This window comes from Theropithecus gelada, chromosome 9 (genome assembly GCF_003255815.1).
Source record: "Theropithecus gelada isolate Dixy chromosome 9, Tgel_1.0, whole genome shotgun sequence".
In the NCBI taxonomy this organism is placed as follows: Eukaryota; Metazoa; Chordata; class Mammalia; order Primates; family Cercopithecidae; genus Theropithecus; species Theropithecus gelada.
Window position 1 is genome coordinate 59,859,861 of NC_037677.1, and position 20,339 is coordinate 59,880,199.

General features: G+C 41.1%; 1 protein-coding gene across 6 annotated transcripts in view; it reads left to right on the forward strand.

Moving 5' to 3' along the window:
* Positions 1-20,339, forward strand: part of AP3M1 (adaptor related protein complex 3 subunit mu 1) — a 30,206-nt gene that overhangs the window by 6,987 nt on the left and 2,880 nt on the right. For 2 of the 6 annotated variants that reach the window (XM_025397581.1, XM_025397580.1), the window contains 8 exons: positions 5,769-5,894; positions 6,305-6,580; positions 7,877-8,048; positions 10,516-10,653; positions 14,679-14,764; positions 15,435-15,568; positions 18,305-18,512; positions 20,129-20,273. In XM_025397581.1, the coding sequence (XP_025253366.1) occupies positions 6,308-6,580; positions 7,877-8,048; positions 10,516-10,653; positions 14,679-14,764; positions 15,435-15,568; positions 18,305-18,512; positions 20,129-20,273 (1,156 nt within the window). In that variant the 5' untranslated portion in view covers positions 5,769-5,894; positions 6,305-6,307. Of the gene's footprint in view, positions 1-5,768; positions 5,895-6,304; positions 6,581-7,876; positions 8,049-10,515; positions 10,654-14,678; positions 14,765-15,434; positions 15,569-18,304; positions 18,535-20,128; positions 20,274-20,339 lie in introns of all 6 variants that reach the window. The other 4 variants (XM_025397579.1, XM_025397582.1, XR_003121233.1 and 1 more) reach the window with 3 other exon arrangements.

Here is a 20,339-nt window from a genome sequence, read left to right on the forward strand (position 1 = left end):
TTTGAATCCTAGCTTACTGCGTGATCTTAGGTAACTGACCTAACTTTTCTGAGATGACATTGTCTTGTCTGTAAAATGGGGATAAGAGTAGTATTTATAGCATAACATTGTGAAAATAGGATGCGATAAAGTGTCTAGAATGGTGTCTGGCCCATAATAAGTACTCAATACATTTTAGATAGTATTAATTCATTTATAGTATTATTCATTATCTTTAATGAATAAAACACTTTGAATGGGGACTGAGTACAGTAGCTTCACTTTGGGAGGCCAAAGCAGGCGGATCACTTGAGGCCAACATGATGAAACCCCATTTCTACTAAAAACAGAAAAATTAGCTGGGCATGGTGGCCCACACCTGTAATCCCAGCTACTGAGGAGGCTGAGGCACGAGAAGTGCTTGACCCTGGGAGACAGAGGTTGCAGTAAACAGAGATCACACCACTGCATTCCAGCCTGGGTGACAGAGGGAGACTCTGCTCAAACAAACAAACAAAAAAAGCTTATTCCCGAGTAGCTGGGATTACAGGCGCACACCACCATTCCCGACTAATTTTTGTATTTTTAGTAGAGACAGGGTTTTGCCATGTTGGCCAGAATGGTCTTGAACTCCTGACCTCAGGTAATCCACCGGTCTTGGCCTCCCAAAGTGCTGGGATTACAGGCGTGAGCCACTGTGCCTGGCCAAAAATAACCACATTGAATGGAGCCGAAAGATTAATTTTTGCAAAGAATGCTGTGTTCCATATGTGACTCACCTGAAGTGCTCAAATCTGAGTCTCCTTGTGGATTACAGTGCTCCTCTTGAAGTCATATTTTATATTTCAGATGCTAATTTTATTCTAAGAAAAAGGTGTAATAATAAAAATTTAGTTGCATATCCTATGGTTGGATATTCTTGTTTCATTTAAAAAATGAAAGTGAAAATTTATCAGCTAAGATTATAGTTAAAATCAGCAGTTTCTATATAGCAAGGCTGAGTATTCTAATGGCACTTATATTAATACCCAGAGAGAAATATAAGACACCAAGCAAGCCTACTAAGCAAATCATCTGACTAGATAAAGTAGAAAAATATGGCAGGTTCCAATCCTGAGGTGTCAGAGTTTATTGCTAATAACTCAAGTTGATTGCTTGGCTAAACGAGGGCTTTAAACAAAGAAACTTTTTTGTTTCTAATTAAACGGGAACCCTAAACAGTTAACAGTGTTCATACTTTATTGAGACAATAATTACTAAAACGTATCTTAGTAATTAGTATTATTTACTTGATAACTACTGAACATGTGTCCAATGGGAAGGGGAGATCATCACCACATATTCTTTAAATGTCAGCTGCTTTCATAAAGGGTTGATGTTGTTTTCTATGTCAACGGAATCAAATGAATCAATTTTGGAAAGTCTTCCTTTCCTCTTTGGAATTTATTTTCATTCATAGAAACTGTATTCATAGGTTTTAAATTCTTTCTTCTTAGACTGCATTTATGATATAGTACTATTACTTGGAATGATTGAGCCACTAGACTAAAACCTGACACTGGTGGTTATACACGTAAAAGATAGGAACAAGGTAAGATAATTAAGACATTTTTCCATTGTCCCCTATATTGCAGGAACAATATACCTTTTATAAGAAGCATAACTAACACTCAGAAAAGTATTCAAATCATAATGTAAAGCCTAATGAGTTATCATAAACAGAACACAGTTTGTAAGCATCATGCAGATCAAGACATAAAACATTGGCCGGGTGCAGTGTCTCACTCCTGTAATCCTAGCACTTTGGGAGGCCAAGGCAGGCAGATCTCGAGGTCAGGAGTTCGAGACCAGCCTGGCCAACATAGTGAAACCTCTCTAGTAAAAATACAAAAAAAAAAAAAAAAAAATTACCTGGGCGTGGCAGTGTGTGCCTGTAATCCCAGCTACTAGGGAGGCTGAGGCAGGAGAATCTCGTGAACCTGGGAGGCGGAGGTTTCAGTGAGCCGAGATAACGCCATTGCATTCCAGCCTGGGCCACAGTGCAAAACTCCATCCCAAAAAAAAAGGAAAAAAAAAAAAAAAAAAGAAAACATTACCAGCACCCTTGAAGATCATCCCCATGGCCCTCCACTCTCCATAAAGGAAACCATTTGATTTAACATAGATTAGTTTTGCCTGTTCTATAACTTCATATAAATGAAATCATACTGGGTATATTCTTTTGCATCTGGCTTCATTTATTCAACATCATATTTGTAAGATTCGTTTGTATGTATATATTCTTTGGATAAATTCTTTTCAAATCCTTTGCCCACTTTTTAAGTGGCTTGTTTATGTATATGTTTTAGAGGCAAGGTCTCCCTCTGTCACCCAGGCTGGAGTGCAGTGGTGGGATTATAGTTCACTGCAGCCTCAAACTCCTGGACTCAGGCAATCCTCCCACCTCAGCCTCCCAAGTAGCAGGGACTACAGATGTGAGCCACTATGCCTGGCTAATTTTTAAATTTTTTTTGTAGAGACGGGGTCTGAAACTCCTGGTCTCAAGCAGTCCTCCCTCCTCAGCCTCTCAGAGTGCTAGGATTACAGTTGTGAGTCACCACACCTGCCCCTTCTTATTGTTGAGTAAAAGTTCTTTATATTTTCCAGATAGGGGTTCCTTTAAGATATATGGTTTCAAATATTTACTCTCATTTTGTGGATTTTTGTTTTCTTGATAATGTCCTTTGAAGCACTAAAGTTTTAATTTTGATGGACTCTAGGTTATCTATTTTTTATTTTTCTTGCCTGTACTTTTGGTATCATATCTTTAAAAACATTGTCTAACCCAGAGTCAAAATCTATGCATATTTTTTTCTAAGAGTTTTATCATTTTGGCTTTTCCAAGTAGGTCTTTGATACATTTTGTGTTGCTTTTTGTATCCAATTTCATTCTTTTGTATGTGGAAATCCAGTTGTTCCAGTACCATTTGTTGAAAAGGTTGTTCTCTCTCCAACTGGTCACCCAGGTCTTGGCACCCTTGTTGAAAATCAGTTGACCATAAATGTAAGGGTTAATGTTCTATTGATCTGTATATCTGTCCTTGTGCCAATACCAGACAGTAGTTTTGTAGTAAGTTTTGAAATCAGGAAGCACGAGTTATCCGTCTTTGTTGTTCCTTTTCTTTTTTAAAAAAAATTCAAAAATATATTTTTTCAATCTTTTTACATTCTACATATTTTTGTAAGCATCCCCCCAATTCTTTTTCCATAGTAAATCAGACTATAGATGAAGCATTTCAGACCTTTTGTCAATCATGTCAAGTGTGAGGGGAAGTCTTTTGTAAGTCAGTCAAATATTTCAAAATAAAAAGCTTTTCCAAAAGTAAAGGCAGAAGACCCCGCTTTGAAGGCTCTGGTCAGCACAGAAAGGCTTGCAAAGGTGTGTAGGAAAGTCCACCGGTTACAGGTGTAAGGTGACTTTAACCTAGGGCGACCAGCTGGCCAGGAGCGCCCCAAGGCAGACGAGGACGTGGGGCTTGAGCTCACCGTCTCGCCCCAGATCCCGGCTCAGGAAACGCAGGCTCCGACTGGGATGGATGTGTGCGGGAACCAAGGGCTCCTCCCAGGTCCCTGGAACAGCAGAGTGGCTCCACGGCAGAGTGGCCCCCAGGAAGGATGCTCAGCTGCAGGCGTAGGTCCCTGCTCCCAAGCGCCCTGGCCGGGGAGGGAGGGCGCACCCCGCCCCCTTCGCCCCTGTTGTTCCTTTTCAAGATTGTTTTGGCTGTTGATCTTTTTCAATTCCATATGAATTTTAGGATTAGCCTGTCAAATTCCACAAAAAGGCAGCTGGGTTTGTTTTTTTGTGTTTTTGTTTTGTTTTGTTGTGTTTTTTGAAACGGAGTCTCGCTCTGTCACCCAGGCCGGAGTGCAGTGGTGCAATCTTGGGTGTCGGCTCACTGCAACCTCCGCCTCCTGCGTTCAAGCGATTCTCCTGCCTCAGCCTCCCGAGTAGCTGGGACTACAGGCGCGTGCCACCACGGCCGGCTAATTTTAGTAGAGACGGGGTTTCACCATGTTAGCCAGGATGGTCTCGATCTCCTGACCTCGTGATCCACCCACCTCGGCCTCCCCAAGTGCTGGAATTACAACCGTGAGCCACCGCACCCAGCCAAGATTGTTTTGACTGTTGATCTTTTTCATTTCCGTATGAATTTGCGGATTAGCCTGTCCAATTCCACAAAAAGGCAGCTGGGATTTTAATAGGGATTGTATTGAAAGTGTAGGTAAGTTTGGGAAATGTTGCTATCTTAAAAATATCAAGTCTTCCAATCCATGAACATGGAATATCTTTCAATTTTTTAGGTCTTTTTCATTTATTTCACTGACGTTTTGTAATATTTGGTATACAAGTCTTGTATTTCTCTTGTTAAATTTATTTTCTACGTATTTAAATTTTTTGATGCTATTGTAAATGAAATTATTATTTTTTTTTTTTGGTCTTTTTTTTTTCTTCCTTTTTGTGGAGAACAGGGTCTCGCTATATTGCCCAGGCAGGTCTCAAACTCCTGGACTCAAGCTGTCCTCCCACCTCTGCCTCCCTGACAGCTGGGATTACAAGCATTTTCTTTTTTTTTTTTTTTTCTTTCTTTCTTTTTTTTTTTTTTTTTTTTTGAGACAGAGTTTCACTCTTGTTGCCCAGGCTGCAGTACAGTGGCGCCATCTCAGCTCACTGCAACCTCCACCTCCCAGGTTCAAGTGATTCTCCTACCTCAGCCTCCCTAGTAGCTGGGATTACAGGCATGCACCACCACACCAAGCTAATTTTGTTTTTTGTTTGTTTTGCTTTTGTTTTTGAGACAGAGTCTCGCTCTCTCGCCCAGGTTGGAGTGCAGTGGCGCGATCTCGGTTGGCTGCAAGCTCCGCCTCTGGGTTCACGCCATTCTCCTGCCTCAGTCTCCCAAGTGGCTGGGACTAGAGGCGCCCGCCACCACGCCTGGCTTTTTTTTTTTCTTTTTTTTTTTTTTTTTTTTTAGTAGAGACGGGGTTTCACCGTGTTAGGCAGGATGGTCTCGATTTCCTGACCTCACAATCCGCCCGCCTCGGCCTCACAAAGTGCTGGGATTACAGGCGTGAGCCACCGCGCCCGGCATTTTTTTTTTTTAGTAGAGACGGAGTTTCTCCATGTTGGCCAGTGGTCTTGAACTCCCGACCTCAGGTGATCCGCCTGCCTCAGCCTCCCAAAGTGCTGGGATTATAGGCATGAGCCGCTGTGCCAGGCCTGAAATTGTTTTCTTAATTTCATTTTCAGTTTTTTGTTGTTGTTGTTGTTGTTTTCAATAGAGATGAGGTCTCACTATGTTGCCCAGACTGGTCAAACTCCTGAGCGCAAGCAATCCTCCTTCCTCAGCCTCCCACAGTTTACAGGCATGAGCTACAATGCCCAGCCTATTTTTAGTATTTTATAGCTATAGTGGATAGAAATATAATTGATTTGTATATTGACTTGTATCCTGCAAGCTTGCTGAACTAAATTTATTAACTCTAATAGGGGGGTGTGTGTGTGTGTGTGTTCCTTATGGTTTTCTATATACAAGATTGTATCTTCTAATTTGGAAGCCTTTTGTTTTATTTTCTTGCTTAATTGCCATGGGTCAAACCTCCAGTACCATGTTGAATAGAAATGATGGGACTGGACATCCTTGTTTGGTTTTGTTATTAAGGAGGAAGTGTTCAGTCTTTCACCATTAAATATAGTATTAGCTTTGGGGTTTTCATCAGATGAAGGAATTTTTTTTTTTTTTTTTTTTAAGATAGTGTCTCACTTGGTCACCCAGGCTGGAGTGCAGTGACACAATCTTAGCTCTCTACAGCCTCAACCTTCCTCCTGGGCTCAAGCAATTCTCCTGCTTCACCCTCCTGAGTATCTAGGACTACAGGCAAGCACCACCATGCTTAGCTAATTTTTGTATTTTTTGTAAAGATGGTGTTTTGCCCTGTTGCCCAGGCTGGTCTCAAACCCCTGACCTGAGGTGATCCACCCGCCTCGGCCTCCCAAAGTGCTGGGATTACAGACATGTGCCACCAAGCCTGGCTGAGGAGGTTTCTTTTTGTTCTTAAGTGGCTTGGCTTTTCGTTTTTTTTTTTTTTTTTGTAAAATGATGTTGGATTTTGTCAAATGCAATTTCTGCACCTTTTGAAATGATTGTTTTAGTTCTAGTTGTATATCATATTGATTGATTTTTGCATTCTTGGAATAAGTCCCACTTGGTCAAAGTGTATAATCTTTTTGTATATGTTAAATAATATTTAATGTATAATAAATTTAAACCTTTCTTTGCCCCAACAGAAAATGATCCACAGTCTATTTCTCATAAACTGTTCCGGTGACATATTTCTAGAGAAGCACTGGAAGAGCGTTGTGAGCCAGTCTGTCTGTGATTATTTCTTTGAAGCTCAAGAGAAAGCTGCTGATGTTGAAAATGTACCACCTGTCATTTCAACACCTCACCACTACCTCATCAGTATCTACCGGGATAAGCTCTTCTTTGTATCTGTCATACAGACTGAAGTGCCACCTCTCTTTGTAATTGAGTTCCTACATCGAGTTGCTGACACTTTTCAGGTTGGTTATCTATCATACCTTTCTAACTTAAATGACCCAAGTTAGCTGGAGGTGAGACATGATTATATTATTTAATTACCCAGGTTTTGATGTTTACTGTCTGTTTCTCTCTGTTTAAGCATAAATTCATAAACCCTTTTCTATGTGGTGTACAGTTGCACACATGGCTGCTGTATTTACTATTTTTTATATGTATTACAAATTACAGTTGGCTCTCCATATACATGGGTTCTGCATCCATGAGTTCACCGAACCTTACATGGCAAATATTTGAACAAAAAAATTGAACTGAATATGTACAAACTTCTTCTCCTCATTATTACTTAAACAATGCAGTATAACAAATAGTTACATAGCATTTACATTGTGTTAGATATTACAAGTAATCTAGAGGTGATTTAAAGTATATAGGGCGATGTGTATAAGTGATGTGCAAATACTATGCCATTTTATGTCAGGGACTTGAGAATTGTGAGTTTTGGTATCCACAGGGGATCCTGGAACTAATTCCCCACAACTACCAAGGGATGACTGCATATCATCAGGAAACAATAATGCCCTCCACATACAGTTCTCTCAATAGTCTCAAGATTTTCATTGGTTATGAACTCTTCTGTATTTACGTTTTATTATTTTGTCTTGTCTTGCTGAATATACCAAACAATTTAAGCTTATCTATGTGTATGTTGGGATAGTTAATCAGGGTGAATGAAGTTTATAGCTCAAATTCCAATTTAATGTCTCAATACTTTCTAGTATAATGTGTAATAGGAATTAAATTCAGGCTAGAAATATCAAGAAAATACTGAGGAATAATGTTAGGACTATAGAGGGTTTTTTTTTGTTTGCTTGTTTTTTTTGTTTGAGACAGAGTCTCACTCTGTCGCCTAGGCTGCAGTGCAGTGGCGTGCTCTTGGCTCACCACAACCTCCGCCTCCCGGGTTCAAGCAATCCTCCCTCCTCAGCCTCCCAAGTAGCTGGGACCACAAGTGTGCACCATCACACTCAGCTAATTTTTGTATTTTTAGTAGAGACAGGGTTTCACCATGTTGGCCAGGCTGGTCTTGAACTCCTGACCTCAAGTGATCCACCCACCTCAGCCTCCCAAATTGCTGGGATTGCAGGCATAAGCCACCGTGCCCGGACTATGGAGGGTTTTTTCCCTGGCTCTGTTTTACATATGTTCAGCATCTTAAGCAATGAATAATGCTACTGTAAGTTTGTTCTTCAGAAAAAAAAGTATTTAGCAAGCCTTTCTTTGTGCCTTCCATTGTGTGATATTGTGTATTTTGTCAGGACTACTTTGGTGAGTGTTCAGAGGCTGCAATTAAGGATAATGTGGTCATAGTATATGAACTCTTAGAAGAAATGTTAGACAATGGATTTCCACTGGCTACCGAATCTAACATTTTGAAAGAATTAATTAAACCGCCAACAATTCTACGGTCTGTTGTCAACTCTATTACAGGTAAGATGAAAACATACTTTACTGGTAACTGAGCAATTAAAACTTTGTTAACAACTCATTATTGCTCATGATCTGATGTATTATTAAGGTAGTACAATTCAGCCATAATTAAAGTTACTGGTAAAGTTAAAATGGATGTATTGTATATTTATTTTCTCTAGAAAGAGGCTAGACTTTAAGTGATAAAGAACTTTTGGTTATTACTCTTTTTTTTTTCTAAAATACCACAACAATATTATTACCATTATTTAACGCTAAATACTAAGACTGAATAAATTGTTCCAGTTAGTCCTAAAGAAGCCAGCATATGAGCCCACTTAGAAGAGAATTTAGTCCATTTATAGACTGGCATTTTAATGTTTAAAATAACATAACTGGTATGCTGCTACTCCACAATTACTAGAGAATAGAAAATTTAAGACTCTTAACCACAGTACTACAATATCCTCCGAGTCTTTGTTTTTATGCACGCAGAAGATGTATTAAGAAAAAATAGAAAAATAGTTTACTCATGAGATCGCATGCATTGTGGGCCTGTACTTATGTTGTAAGCTTCCAGTTGGGTTTAATTCTTGAGTGTAGCTAGAAATTAGGCACACCCAGATGCCAATGTTCTTTCGAAAGCTTTAAAGTCTTTTAGAGAAAGATTCCTGTGAAATGTTATATGCCACTCCAACTCCACTGTCCACCACTGTAAACCCCTCTCCAGTGCCTTCACCTAAAAATGAGGTGAGAGAGGCCTGTAAGAAAAAGATCATTCAGCAGCTCTTTATTCATCCTCTGTGTAAGGGTGAATGTTGAGAGAAATTCAAAGAAAGATAAGATGGCATGTCTGTGCTCCTAAAACTTATACTCTGAATGGGATGTTGGAAAAAAAATTAAAATAAGTAAATAACTGTATAAGACTTTAAAAAGCAATTCCATACTTCACAGATAATGTAATAGCATTGGAAAATACACATGATATAATGTTAAATTGAAAAGTCAGCACAAAACTGAAAAAATTATTCTTATATATAAATATTCACTCAGACCAAAAAGTTCTAAATATTTACAATGATTATACCCAGCTAAAGAAATACAGATTATCTTTATTTTTGCTTTATACTTTTTAATTTTCCAAAATAAACATGTATTTTATAGTCAGAGAAAAGTTACTAAAATATAGAATGCAAAACATAACAGATTCATAAGGCAGTATATTACAAAGTTCAAGAGAATGGTTCCATTAATGAAGTATTCCCTCCTGAACTGTGGTGGGCGGCCACCTTGGAGAATCAGTAGAATTCAGGAAGTGAGGGAGGAGTAAGAGCATTCTCCATAGGTGGAACTGTATGAGAAAAAAACACACATGAAAGAGAAAAACCTAAAGTTTTATTAATGCAGAAGCAGAACTGTTTTTCAGTTGAGAAGTTAGAGATCAGATTAAAAAGTAGAGAAAGTCCTTCAAAGCTAGGCTAAATATTTAGCTTTTATCATAAAGTCAGTGATCAACCATTGAAGGTTTTTGAGCAGGAAGATAACATGATTGTAGGTTGCAGGTAGGAACACCAATCATAAGTAGACTGCAAAATTATAGATACAGTATGATTGTGACTGTATTTTAAAGTGCAATTAAAAACCAAAAATTATCACAATAGAAAAAAATGCAACCTTCTGGTGGTGGAAATGTTTAAAGAAATATACCAAAATGTTAATATTATATTAAAACGTTAATACCATAATATTAACAAAAATGTTAATGGTAGATGTATTTTGTTAGTAAGAAGTCTAGTGTTTTTCTTTAAACCACCTTTCTGAACTCCACCTTTTTGTTGTTGTTTTTAAGTATGTAGTACTTTCGAATTGGAAATATAAATTAACCAAAATGTTAAGTAAGTCACCGCTCAAAGATAGGTGTTTTGGACAACCACACTTATTTTTAGACATGTGTCAGTTTACCAGGAAATTAGCTGGATACTGAACACTAGCTATATTGCAGCCATATGGGTATGTCGACCTTAAAATAGGAAAAGCCCAGATTCCATTTACTCCACTGAGGCCTGCTTGGCAGCATCTCGTGTAAATTAAAGTTGAATACTGAAGGGCCTAGTTATAACTCTGTATTCTCAGTGGAGACATTTTATTGGCAGAAGATTTTGAAACAACCAGCCTCTTTTTTCATCAGTGGCAGAGAATCTGTTTTTGAGCCACTGGAATTAGATTAGGTTACTGTTAACACACAGGAAGCAAAAGATAAGTAAATAAATTTAACCTGGTTTGGCAGGTAAACAGAGGGCCACATGGCCTATTTTTCTCTTCTAGAAATTTGATCATGTTGGTATGGAAATGTCTGACAATTCTAGAGACCATCCACAAGTTCATTAAGAAAAATCCAAACATTAAAGAAGCAGCTTTCTTTTTCCCAGTAATACATTTTCTCATGACTGTTTTACACATCAACTTTGCCTTCTTTTTGGGTTTCTAGGCAGTAGTAATGTTGGGGACACACTCCCCACTGGGCAGCTGTCCAACATACCATGGCGTCGGGCAGGGGTAAAGTACACAAACAATGAAGCCTATTTTGATGTCGTTGAAGAAATAGACGCAATTATAGATAAATCAGGTAATTGTGTGCATGTCATCTTATTTGGGGAAAAACAATTCATCTGACACAGATGAATAGAAAACTGAAGTCCTGGCCAGGCACAGTGGCTCACGCCTGTAATCCCAGCACTTTGGGAGGCCAAGACAGGTGGAACACGAGGTCAGAGTTTGAGACCAGCCTAGCCAACATGGTGAAACTCTGTCTTTACTAAAGATAAGAAAAATTAGCCAGGTGTGGTGGCACACACCTGTAATCCCAGCGACTCAGGAGGCTGAGGCAGAATTGCTTGAACCTGGGAGGCAGAGATTGCAATGAGACAAGATTACACCATTGCACTCCAGCCTGGCTGTGTCTCAACAAAAAAAAAAAAAATAGAAGAAAGAAAAGAAAATTGAAGTCCTTTGGCAGTATGGTTTTAGTAGAAAGGCATTCATTATCTGATGATTTTTAAATCTGTTTGTTAGTTTGTTTGTTTATTTATTTATTTGAGATGGGATCTCACTGTTGCCCAGGTTGGAGTGCAGTGACATGATCTCGGCTCACTGGAACCTTCACCTCCTGGGTTCAAGCGATCCTGCTGCCTCAGCTTCCCAAGTAGCTGGGATTACAGGCATGAGCCACCATACCTGGCTAATTTTTTTTTTTCAGATGCAGTTTCGCTCTCATTGCCCAGGCTGGAGTGCAATGGTGCAGTCTCGGCTCACCACAACCTCTGCCTCCCAGGTTCAAGCGATTCTTCTGCCTCAGCCTCCCATATACCTGGGATTACAGGCATACACCACCACGCCCAGCTAATATTGTGTTTTTAGTAGAGATAGCGTTTCTCCATGTTGGTCAGGGCTGGTCTCGAACTCCTGACCTCAGGTGATCCGCCTGAACTCCTGACCTCAGGTGATCCGCCTGTTTCAGTCTCCCAAAGTGCTAGAATTACAAGCGTGAGTCATTGCTCCTGGCCCTGGCTCATTTTTTTGTATTTTTAGTAGAGACGCAGTTTCACAATGTTGGCCAGGCTGGTCTCGAGCTCCAGACCTCAAGTGATCCACCTGCCTTGGCCTCCCAAAGTGCTGGGATTACAGGCGTGAGCCACTGCACCTGGCCCATAAATCTGTTTATTTTGCCCATAGGTTACATATAATTTTCATAACCACTAGTTGAGGTCTGCCAAACATGTAAATCAGAACTGATAATGCCTTACTTTAAGCTAATTATTACCCTATGTAACTCTACCTCTTGCTATGTATTCCTTCTAACATTTATTGAAAATCTACCATATACCATGCTTTTGCTACTACATTATGTGCAGTACTTCTGATAAAAGCCCCTATCTTTTCACTTTCTTTCTTTTTTTTTTTAAATACAGGGTCTTGCTCTTTTGCCCAGACTAGAGTGCACTGGTGCAGTCCCTACTTACTGCAGCCTTGACCTCCAGCTCATGCGATCCTCCTACCTCAGACTCCTGAGTAGCCTATAGTCCCAGCCAGTCAGGAGGTACACACCACATGCCACCATGCCTGGCTAGCTGTTATTTTTATTTTTTGTACAGACAGAGTCTCACCATGTTGCCCAGGCTGGTCTTGAACTCCTGGGCTCGAGCATTTTACCTACCTCAGCCTCCCAAAGTGCTGAGATTACAGGCATCAGCCACCACACCCAATCTAATTATCTTTTTAACCAGACAAAACAATGGTACTCCATAAGAATCATAAAATTTTATTATTAAGAATAGCGGCCGGACATGGTGGATCACTCCTGTAGTTCCAGCACTTTGGGAGGCCATGGCAGGCAGATCACTTGAGGTCAGGAGTTCAAGACCAGCCTGGCCAACATGGTAAAACCTCGTCTCTACTATAAATACTAAAATTAACTGGGCATGGTGGCAGGCGCCTGTAATCCCAGCTACTCGGGAGGCCGAGGCAGGAGAATTGCTTGACCCCAGGAGGCAGAGGTTGCAGTGAGCCAAGACTGCACCACTGCACTCCAGCCTGGGTGACAGAGCGAGACTCCATCTGAAAAAAAAAAAAAAATTAGTCCTTCCCTTACATTTATTTTATACATAAGGAAAGCCCAGAAGGGTTAAGTGAACTGTTCCAAGTCACACAACTTGTTAACATGTAGTGATGGTTTGTTGTGAATTATAGTCAATATCTTCTCTTCCATGAGTGCCCTTTTCATTATAACATGCCATCTTATAGAATAACAGATTTTTGCCAGGCACGGTGGCTCACACCTGTAATCCCAGCACTTTGGGAGGCCTAGGCAGTAAAATCACTTGAGCCCAGGAGTTGAAGACCAGCCTAGGCAACATAGCGAGACTCCGTATCTATCAAAAATTTAAAAGATTAGCTAGGCATAGGTTCCTTTTTTTTTTTTTTTTGAGACGGAGTTTTGCTCTGTAGCCCGGGCTGGAGTGCAGTGGCCGGATCTCAGCTCACTGCAAGCTCCGCCTCCCGGGTTCCCGCCATTCTCCTGGCTCAGCCTCCGGAGTAGCTGGGACTACAGGCGCCCGCCACCTCGCCCGGCTAGTTTTTTGTATTTTTAGTAGAGACGGGGTTTCACCGTGTTAGCCAGGATGGTCTCGATCTCCTGACCTCGTGATCCACCCGTCTCGGCCTCCCAAAGTGCTGGGATTACAGGCTTGAGCCACCGCGCCCGGCCGGCATAGGTTCCTTAATCCCACCTATTCAGGAGGCTGAGGCAGGAGAATTGCTCGAGCCCAGGAGTTCAATGCTGTAGTGAGCTATGTTCACACCACTGTACTCCAGCCTGGATGGCAGAGGGAGACCCTGTCTCTAAAAGAAAGAGAGATCTTTCTATTATGGATCCTAGTTCTTAAAAGTTGACTTAGTCCATTTCATAATACCCTTGCCTCATTTTAAAATTCTATTGAAAATGTTTTTGGTTTGTTTTATTTTGTTTTTGAGACAGAGTCTCACATTGTCGCCCAGGCTGTAGTACAGTGTTGCGGTCTCGGCTCACTGCAACCTCCGCCTTCTGGGTTCAAGCAATTCTCCTGCCTCAGCCTCTCGAGTAGCTGGGACTACAAGCACACACCACCACGCCTGGCTAATTTTTTGTATTTTTAGTAGAGATGGGGTTTCGCCATGTTACCCAGGCTGGTCCCAAACTCCTGAGCTCAGATAATCTACCCACTTCGGCTTCCCTACACGCTGGGATTACAGGCATGAGCCACTGTGCCTGGCCTCATATGTTTTAAACTCATATCCAGTCATCTTACAGGGTTGGCTCCATAAAGGAGACAGTTTAATTTTCCTTAGAATTAGCATATTCTGGCTGGGTATGGTAGTTCACACCTGTAATCCCAGCACTTTGGGAGGCTGAGGTAGGCAGATTGCTTGAGCTCAGGAGTTCGAGACCAACCTGGGCAATGTAACAAGACCCTGTCTCTACAAAAAAATACAAAAATTAGCCGGGCATGGAGGTGCATGCCTGTAGTACCAGCTGCTTGGGAGGCTGAGGTGGGAGGATTGCTTGAGCCCAGGAGGTTGAGGCTGCAGTGAGCTGTCATAGCACTACTACACTCCAACTTGGGTGAGAGAGAAAGACCCTGTCTCAAAAAAAAAAAAAAATTATATTCTACAGTGGCATACCTGTAGTCCCAGTTACTCTGGGGGCCAGCTGGGACTAGCTAGTAAGACCTCATCTCTTAAAAAAAAAAGAAAAATTATCATATTCCAACCAGAGTTAGGTATGGACCTTGTCCCCTGACCTGTTAATAGAGATGTAAAGCTTCAGTAAGTCTGACACCCAGAGGGTATCTCCATTATTCTAAATATAGTGATTGTTGGGCTAGGTGTCATGGCACGCGCCTATATTCCCAGCTATTCGGGAGGCTAGGGCGGGAGGGTTACTTGAGCCCAGGAGTGAGGCTGCAGTGAGCTGTGATCGTGCCACTGCACTCCAACCTTGGCAACAGAGCAAGACTCTGTTTCTAAAAACAATAAATAAATAAAAATAAAAAGTGATAGCTCTAGTTAAGACTCATATTCCGTTGATGTTATCTTCCTTTTTCTTTCTTTCTTCAGGATCTACAGTCTTTGCCGAAATTCAGGGGGTCATTGATGCTTGCATTAAACTATCTGGAATGCCCGATCTCTCCCTTTCTTTCATGGTAAGTTTTATTCTCCTGTTTTATAGCCCCTTGAATGCCTAATACATGTGAAGTACTAAATGAAATGATAAATATTGAGATAAGTTTGCATCTTAGATTGCAAAGGATTGTCTCAGAAATATTCCTAGCAGAGTTTCCTAAGACAGTCACTTACATGATGAGCGTGGTCTTTATGGAAAGGCTAAGGGAGGTCTTTGCCTGAGTGTGCTAGAAAGGGCTTAAAATTGGCTGGCTGGCTTCTGCAAATATCCAGTATCATTTTTACTGAGTAATTATTTGCTTTGCTGATATGAAAGGACATTGGTCTTTTTTATCATTTTAGAGTCAGCATGACATACTGCTAGGAACAATTAAGAGAACTGACTTCTGGTGTTGTCACCAGTTTGTTCTGACCTTAAGTCCTCTGAACCTCAGTTTTTTAATCTGTTAAAGGGAAATAATACTACTTGCCTTTTCTCCTTTATGGTTATTGAAATTCAATAAAATAATGTACATAAAATATTTACAAACTTTAAAGCATTGTGAAACTATAAGGTTGTGTAGATGTGGTCATAAACTCTTCCATGACTGCTTTATCTTCAGGGAACATATTGATTTGTCAAGGTATCTAAGTACAGTTCCCATATTCATTATGCTCTATGAACACGGCTGTCTTCTGTTTTCTTGACAGAACCCTAGGCTTCTGGATGACGTCAGCTTCCACCCCTGCATCCGGTTCAAGCGTTGGGAATCTGAAAGAGTTTTGTCATTTATTCCTCCAGATGGAAATTTCCGACTCATATCATACCGTGTCAGCTCACAAAAGTATGTTGATGCATCAGCCAGAATCTGCCATCATACATATCAAGCAGAACTCACCTTTCCCTGTTCCTTTATGACAGTTGAGTACTTGAGGTCGTCATTGCTCACTTTAACCATAGCTCACCAGGAGACCCAGTGAGAACTGGTGAAAATACGCACCTAAAATATCAGTATACTTTGAATGTATGAGTGTAGAGTGGTACTAAGTGAGACTAGAGTAAAACCTATAGCCAAGGGTAAGCAAACCATGCATAACCTGGGCAAAAGGTTATGGTACTGGTTCTTTGCAAGGTTACACATTGTCAAATTATGGTGCTGGTTCTTTGCTCAGGTTATGCATGGTCCATTTTGCTCTGCTTCTGACAGCTGAGTACTTTGCAAGCAGAGCAAAATGGACCGTGCATAACCTGGGCAAAACCATGAACCACTGCCATAATCTTACCATAGTCTGTAGACTTTGTGGCTAACAAGGAGACAGACCTACCTGTAGTTGGTGAGGACATTCCCAAACTTACCTGCTTCAAGTCAGTCTTCTCTGCTTTGAGGTTTTAAGGAACTATTTAGCATTGAGAGCCGGGTGCAGTGGTTCACTCCTGTAATCCCAACACTTTGGGAGGCCAGTGTGGGCAGATCACTTGAGGTCAGGAGTTCTAGACCAGTCTGGTCAACGTGGTAAAACCTTGTCTCTACTAAAAATACAAAATTAGCCAGGCGTGATAGCGTGTGCCTATAATCTCAACTACTTGGGAGGCTGAGGCATGAGAATCACTTGAACCTGGAAGGCAGAGGTTGCAATGACAGATCATGCCACTGCACTCCAGCCTGGCCAAGAGGGTGAAATTGCATCTCAAAAAAATAAAAAAAAATTTAGCATTGGGGATCGTAGTTTTATAGCTAGTTTGTTTCTTGAAAATACCAGAAGTTATTTGAGTAACATTATGACAGGACTCAAAAGCAGACAAATTATTTCTTGGCTCTTTTTTTCTTTGAACCGGAGTTCGGCTCTTGTTGCTCAGACTGGAGTGCAATGGTGAAATTTTGGCTTACCTCAACCTCCACCTCCAGGGTTCAAGTGATTCTCTGCCTCAGCCTCCCAAGTAGCTGGGATTACATGCATGTACCACCACGCCCGGCTAATTTTGTGTTTTTAGTAGAGACAGGGTTTCTCCATGTTGGTCAGGCTGGTCTCGAACTCCCGACCTTGGGTGATCCGCCCACCTCAGCCTCCCAAAGTACTGGGATTACAGGCGTGAGCCACCGCACCCAGCCTGTTTCTTGACTCATCACATAGGAACTGTTTTCATTTATATAAAACATATTTTACATTATTTTTCAGTGGGATCATAATTCATTTTTTTAAACTAGGGCCATTTGCCCCAATTGTTTTTTTTTGTTTGTTTGTTTTATGTTTTTTTGGGTTTTTTGTTTGTTTGTTTTGAGACAGAGTTTCACTATTGTCGCCCAGGCTGGAGTGCAATTCTGTGATCTTGGCTTATGGCAACCTCTACCTCCTGGGTTCAAGTGATTCTTCTGCCTCAGCCTCCCAAGTAGCTGGGATTACAGGCGCCCGCCACCGCGCCCAGCTAATTTTTGTTTCTTGTTACTTTTTTTAGTAGAGAGGGGGTTTCACCATGTTGGCCAGGCTGGTCTCAAACTCCTGACCTCCAGTGATCTGCCTGCCTTGGCCTCCCAAAGTGCCGGGATTATAGGCATGAGCCACTGCACCCAGCCACCCCAATTGTTTATACTGTTATTAAACTTCAGATTTCTGTCTTGATTTGTATACAGTTCCCAGCACAGTGGTACCAGAACATTATGCTATACTCAGCTCCCCCTTGTGTAGATGCTGAATCTGCAGTTCTGGAGGTACCACCATCTTGGTATCCTTGGAGGATTGGTTGCAAAAATCAGCAGATGCTCAAGTCCCTTATATAAAATGGTGTAGTATTTGCATATAACCTATGCACATCCTCCTGGGTACTTTAAATCATCTCCAAGTTACTTGTGATAGTACACTGTAAACACTGTGTAAATAACTGTTATACCAGGTTGACTTTTTATTTTTATTATATTTTGTAGTTGTATTGTTATTTTTTACTTTTTTTTTTTTTTTTTTGAGATGGAATCTCGCTCCGTTGCCCAGGCTGGAGTGCAGAGGCGCAATCTCAGCTCACTGCAATCTCCACTTCCCAGGTTCAAGTGATTCTCCTGCCTCAGCCTTCTGAGTAGCTGGGACTACAGGCACAAGCCACCACACCCAGCTAATTTTTGTATTTTTAGTAGAGACGAGGTTTCACCATGTTGGCCAGGCTGGTCTTGAACTCCTCGCCTCGGCCTCCCAAAGTACTGGGATTACAAGTGTGAGCCACCACACCCAGCCTCAGCTAATTTTTGTATTTTTGTAGAGATGAGGTTTCACTATGTTGGCCAGGCTGGTCTCAAACTCCTGACCTCAGGTGATCCCCTCCCACCGCCAGTCTCGGCCTCCCAAAGTGCTGGGATTACAGGCATGAGCCACCACGCCTGGCCGATAGTGTTAAATAATATTTTCAATCCTCAACTGGTCAAATTCAAGGATGCATAACTGTGGCTACAGAGAGCCAACTCTGTAGCACCTTATTGTGGAGTTAAAGGTACGGTAGGATACTCTGGACAGAGGTTTTCGGGATACCTCTGATGCTGTCCCCACACCATTAATTGTGTTTATGCTTTTGTATCTTTCTCTGTTTCTCTTTTTAGTCTAGTGGCAATACCAGTGTATGTGAAACATAGTATCAGCTTTAAAGAGAACAGTTCTTGCGGCAGATTTGATATAACAATTGGACCAAAGCAGAATATGGGGAAAACTATTGAAGGAATTACAGTGACAGTTCACATGCCAAAAGTTGTGCTGAACATGAACCTGACAACCACACAAGGCAGCTATACATTTGATCCAGTCACCAAGGTACAGCCACTTCAAATCAAGAGTGAGCAAGTGTTTCTGCAATCTATTTTGTGATTTGTGGGGAGGAATGGAGGGAAAGGTTTAGCACCTTGTTTAAAACTAAAGTTCGTATCAAAACCTAGAGAGCATACTGTGCTGTGCTTCTGCCACTGGCTGCCGAAGGAATCCTGCAGCTGCTACTGAGCAGATGAACAGAAAAGTGTGTCATTCTGTCCTTTTTCAGAATGTGCCTTCACTCATCCATTATTAATCCAGAGCCTCACTCTGCTATCTAATAAGAAAGAAGTAAAAGCTTTTTTAAAAAGAGAAAACATTATGTAGAAGAAGATATTATGATGGTATATGAATTATTAAGTTTTCTATATAAATTGATCATTAAGACCTTTTTCTTCCTTTTTAATTTAAAAGCATCATTTCATACTCTTTCACAGGGCTAGGAAAGCTGCTTCCTCACCCTACTTAAATTTTCCTGTAGCAGAGGGTTTTCAGAGAAACTGTAGCAGATGATTTTCTCTCAGCTTCCTGATTAGCTAGTAAATATGATTGTTTTCAATAGCAGAGTCATTGAGCTACCTGATAAATGAAAAGACATGTTTTTTGAATAACATCATAGGATGTTAAAGATTATTTAATGCAGTTGTAAGGATTCAAAGAACCTCCTGGAGACCACACAGGGCTGAGAAAGGGAGCTTCAGATTCCTGGCCCTTTACCACAGCTTCAGCTATGACAGCTTTGCTTTCTTTCTCATTTGCTGCTGAGCCTCCACACCTAAGATTTCATTTGAACAATGGGTTTCACAGCTAAAAGTTTTAAAAACACCATCTTAAGTCAATCTAATTATTTTACAGAAAAATAAACAGAGGCCGTGCACAGTGGCTTATGCCTGTAATCCCAGCACTTTGGGAGGCCGAGGCGGGCGGATCACCTGAGGTCAGGAGTTCAAGACCAGCCTGACCAACATGGAGAAAGCCCATCTCTACTAAAGCTACAAAATTAGCTGGGCATGGTGGCGCATGCCTGTATCCCAGCTGCTTGGGATGCTGAGGCAGGAGTATCGCTTGAACCCGAGAGGCGGAGGTTGTGGTGAGCCAAGATTGCGCCATTGCACTCCATCCTGGGCAACAAGAGCGAAACTCTGTCTCAAAAAAAGAAAGAAAAAGAAACAGGCCCAGAGAAAAGTAGTGAAGATGGTATGATGGAGAACATTTGAAATCAGAGAGCCTTAGGTTCAAATCCCAGCCTTACCTCTGACTAGCTGTGTGACCTTGAGCAAGTCATTTGATCTCTGAGCCTTAATTTCCTCATTTGTAAATAGAAGACAAAAGCTACTTCACAGCCCTCAATGAGATAACATATGAATAGTGCTAAGCACGGTGCTAATACAAAAGAAAATGCTCAACAAATGTAGATTCTCTGTCCTTACTCCCCATTCAAAGTCACAGAGCTAATCAGAGGTAAACTCACTGTAGATCCCAGATCTCTTGTTTTCAAGAGACTGCACTTCATTTTTACAGAAGTTTATGATACAGAAGTTTATGATGTCTTTGAACCTTGTTTTTGAGGGTTTGTCTTTAATAAATGGTTCTATTTGTTTTTCATTCTTTGTCTTTTTAAGGTACTAACATGGGATGTGGGAAAAATTACTCCACAAAAGCTCCCAAGTCTTAAAGGACTGGTAAATTTACAGTCTGGAGCCCCCAAACCAGAAGAGAATCCGAGCCTCAATATACAGTTTAAGATCCAGCAGCTTGCTATTTCAGGTAAGGGTAAGGTTGACTTGTAGTTAAGGGTAATTGAGTTTTGCAAGCTCAATTATTAGGCACTTA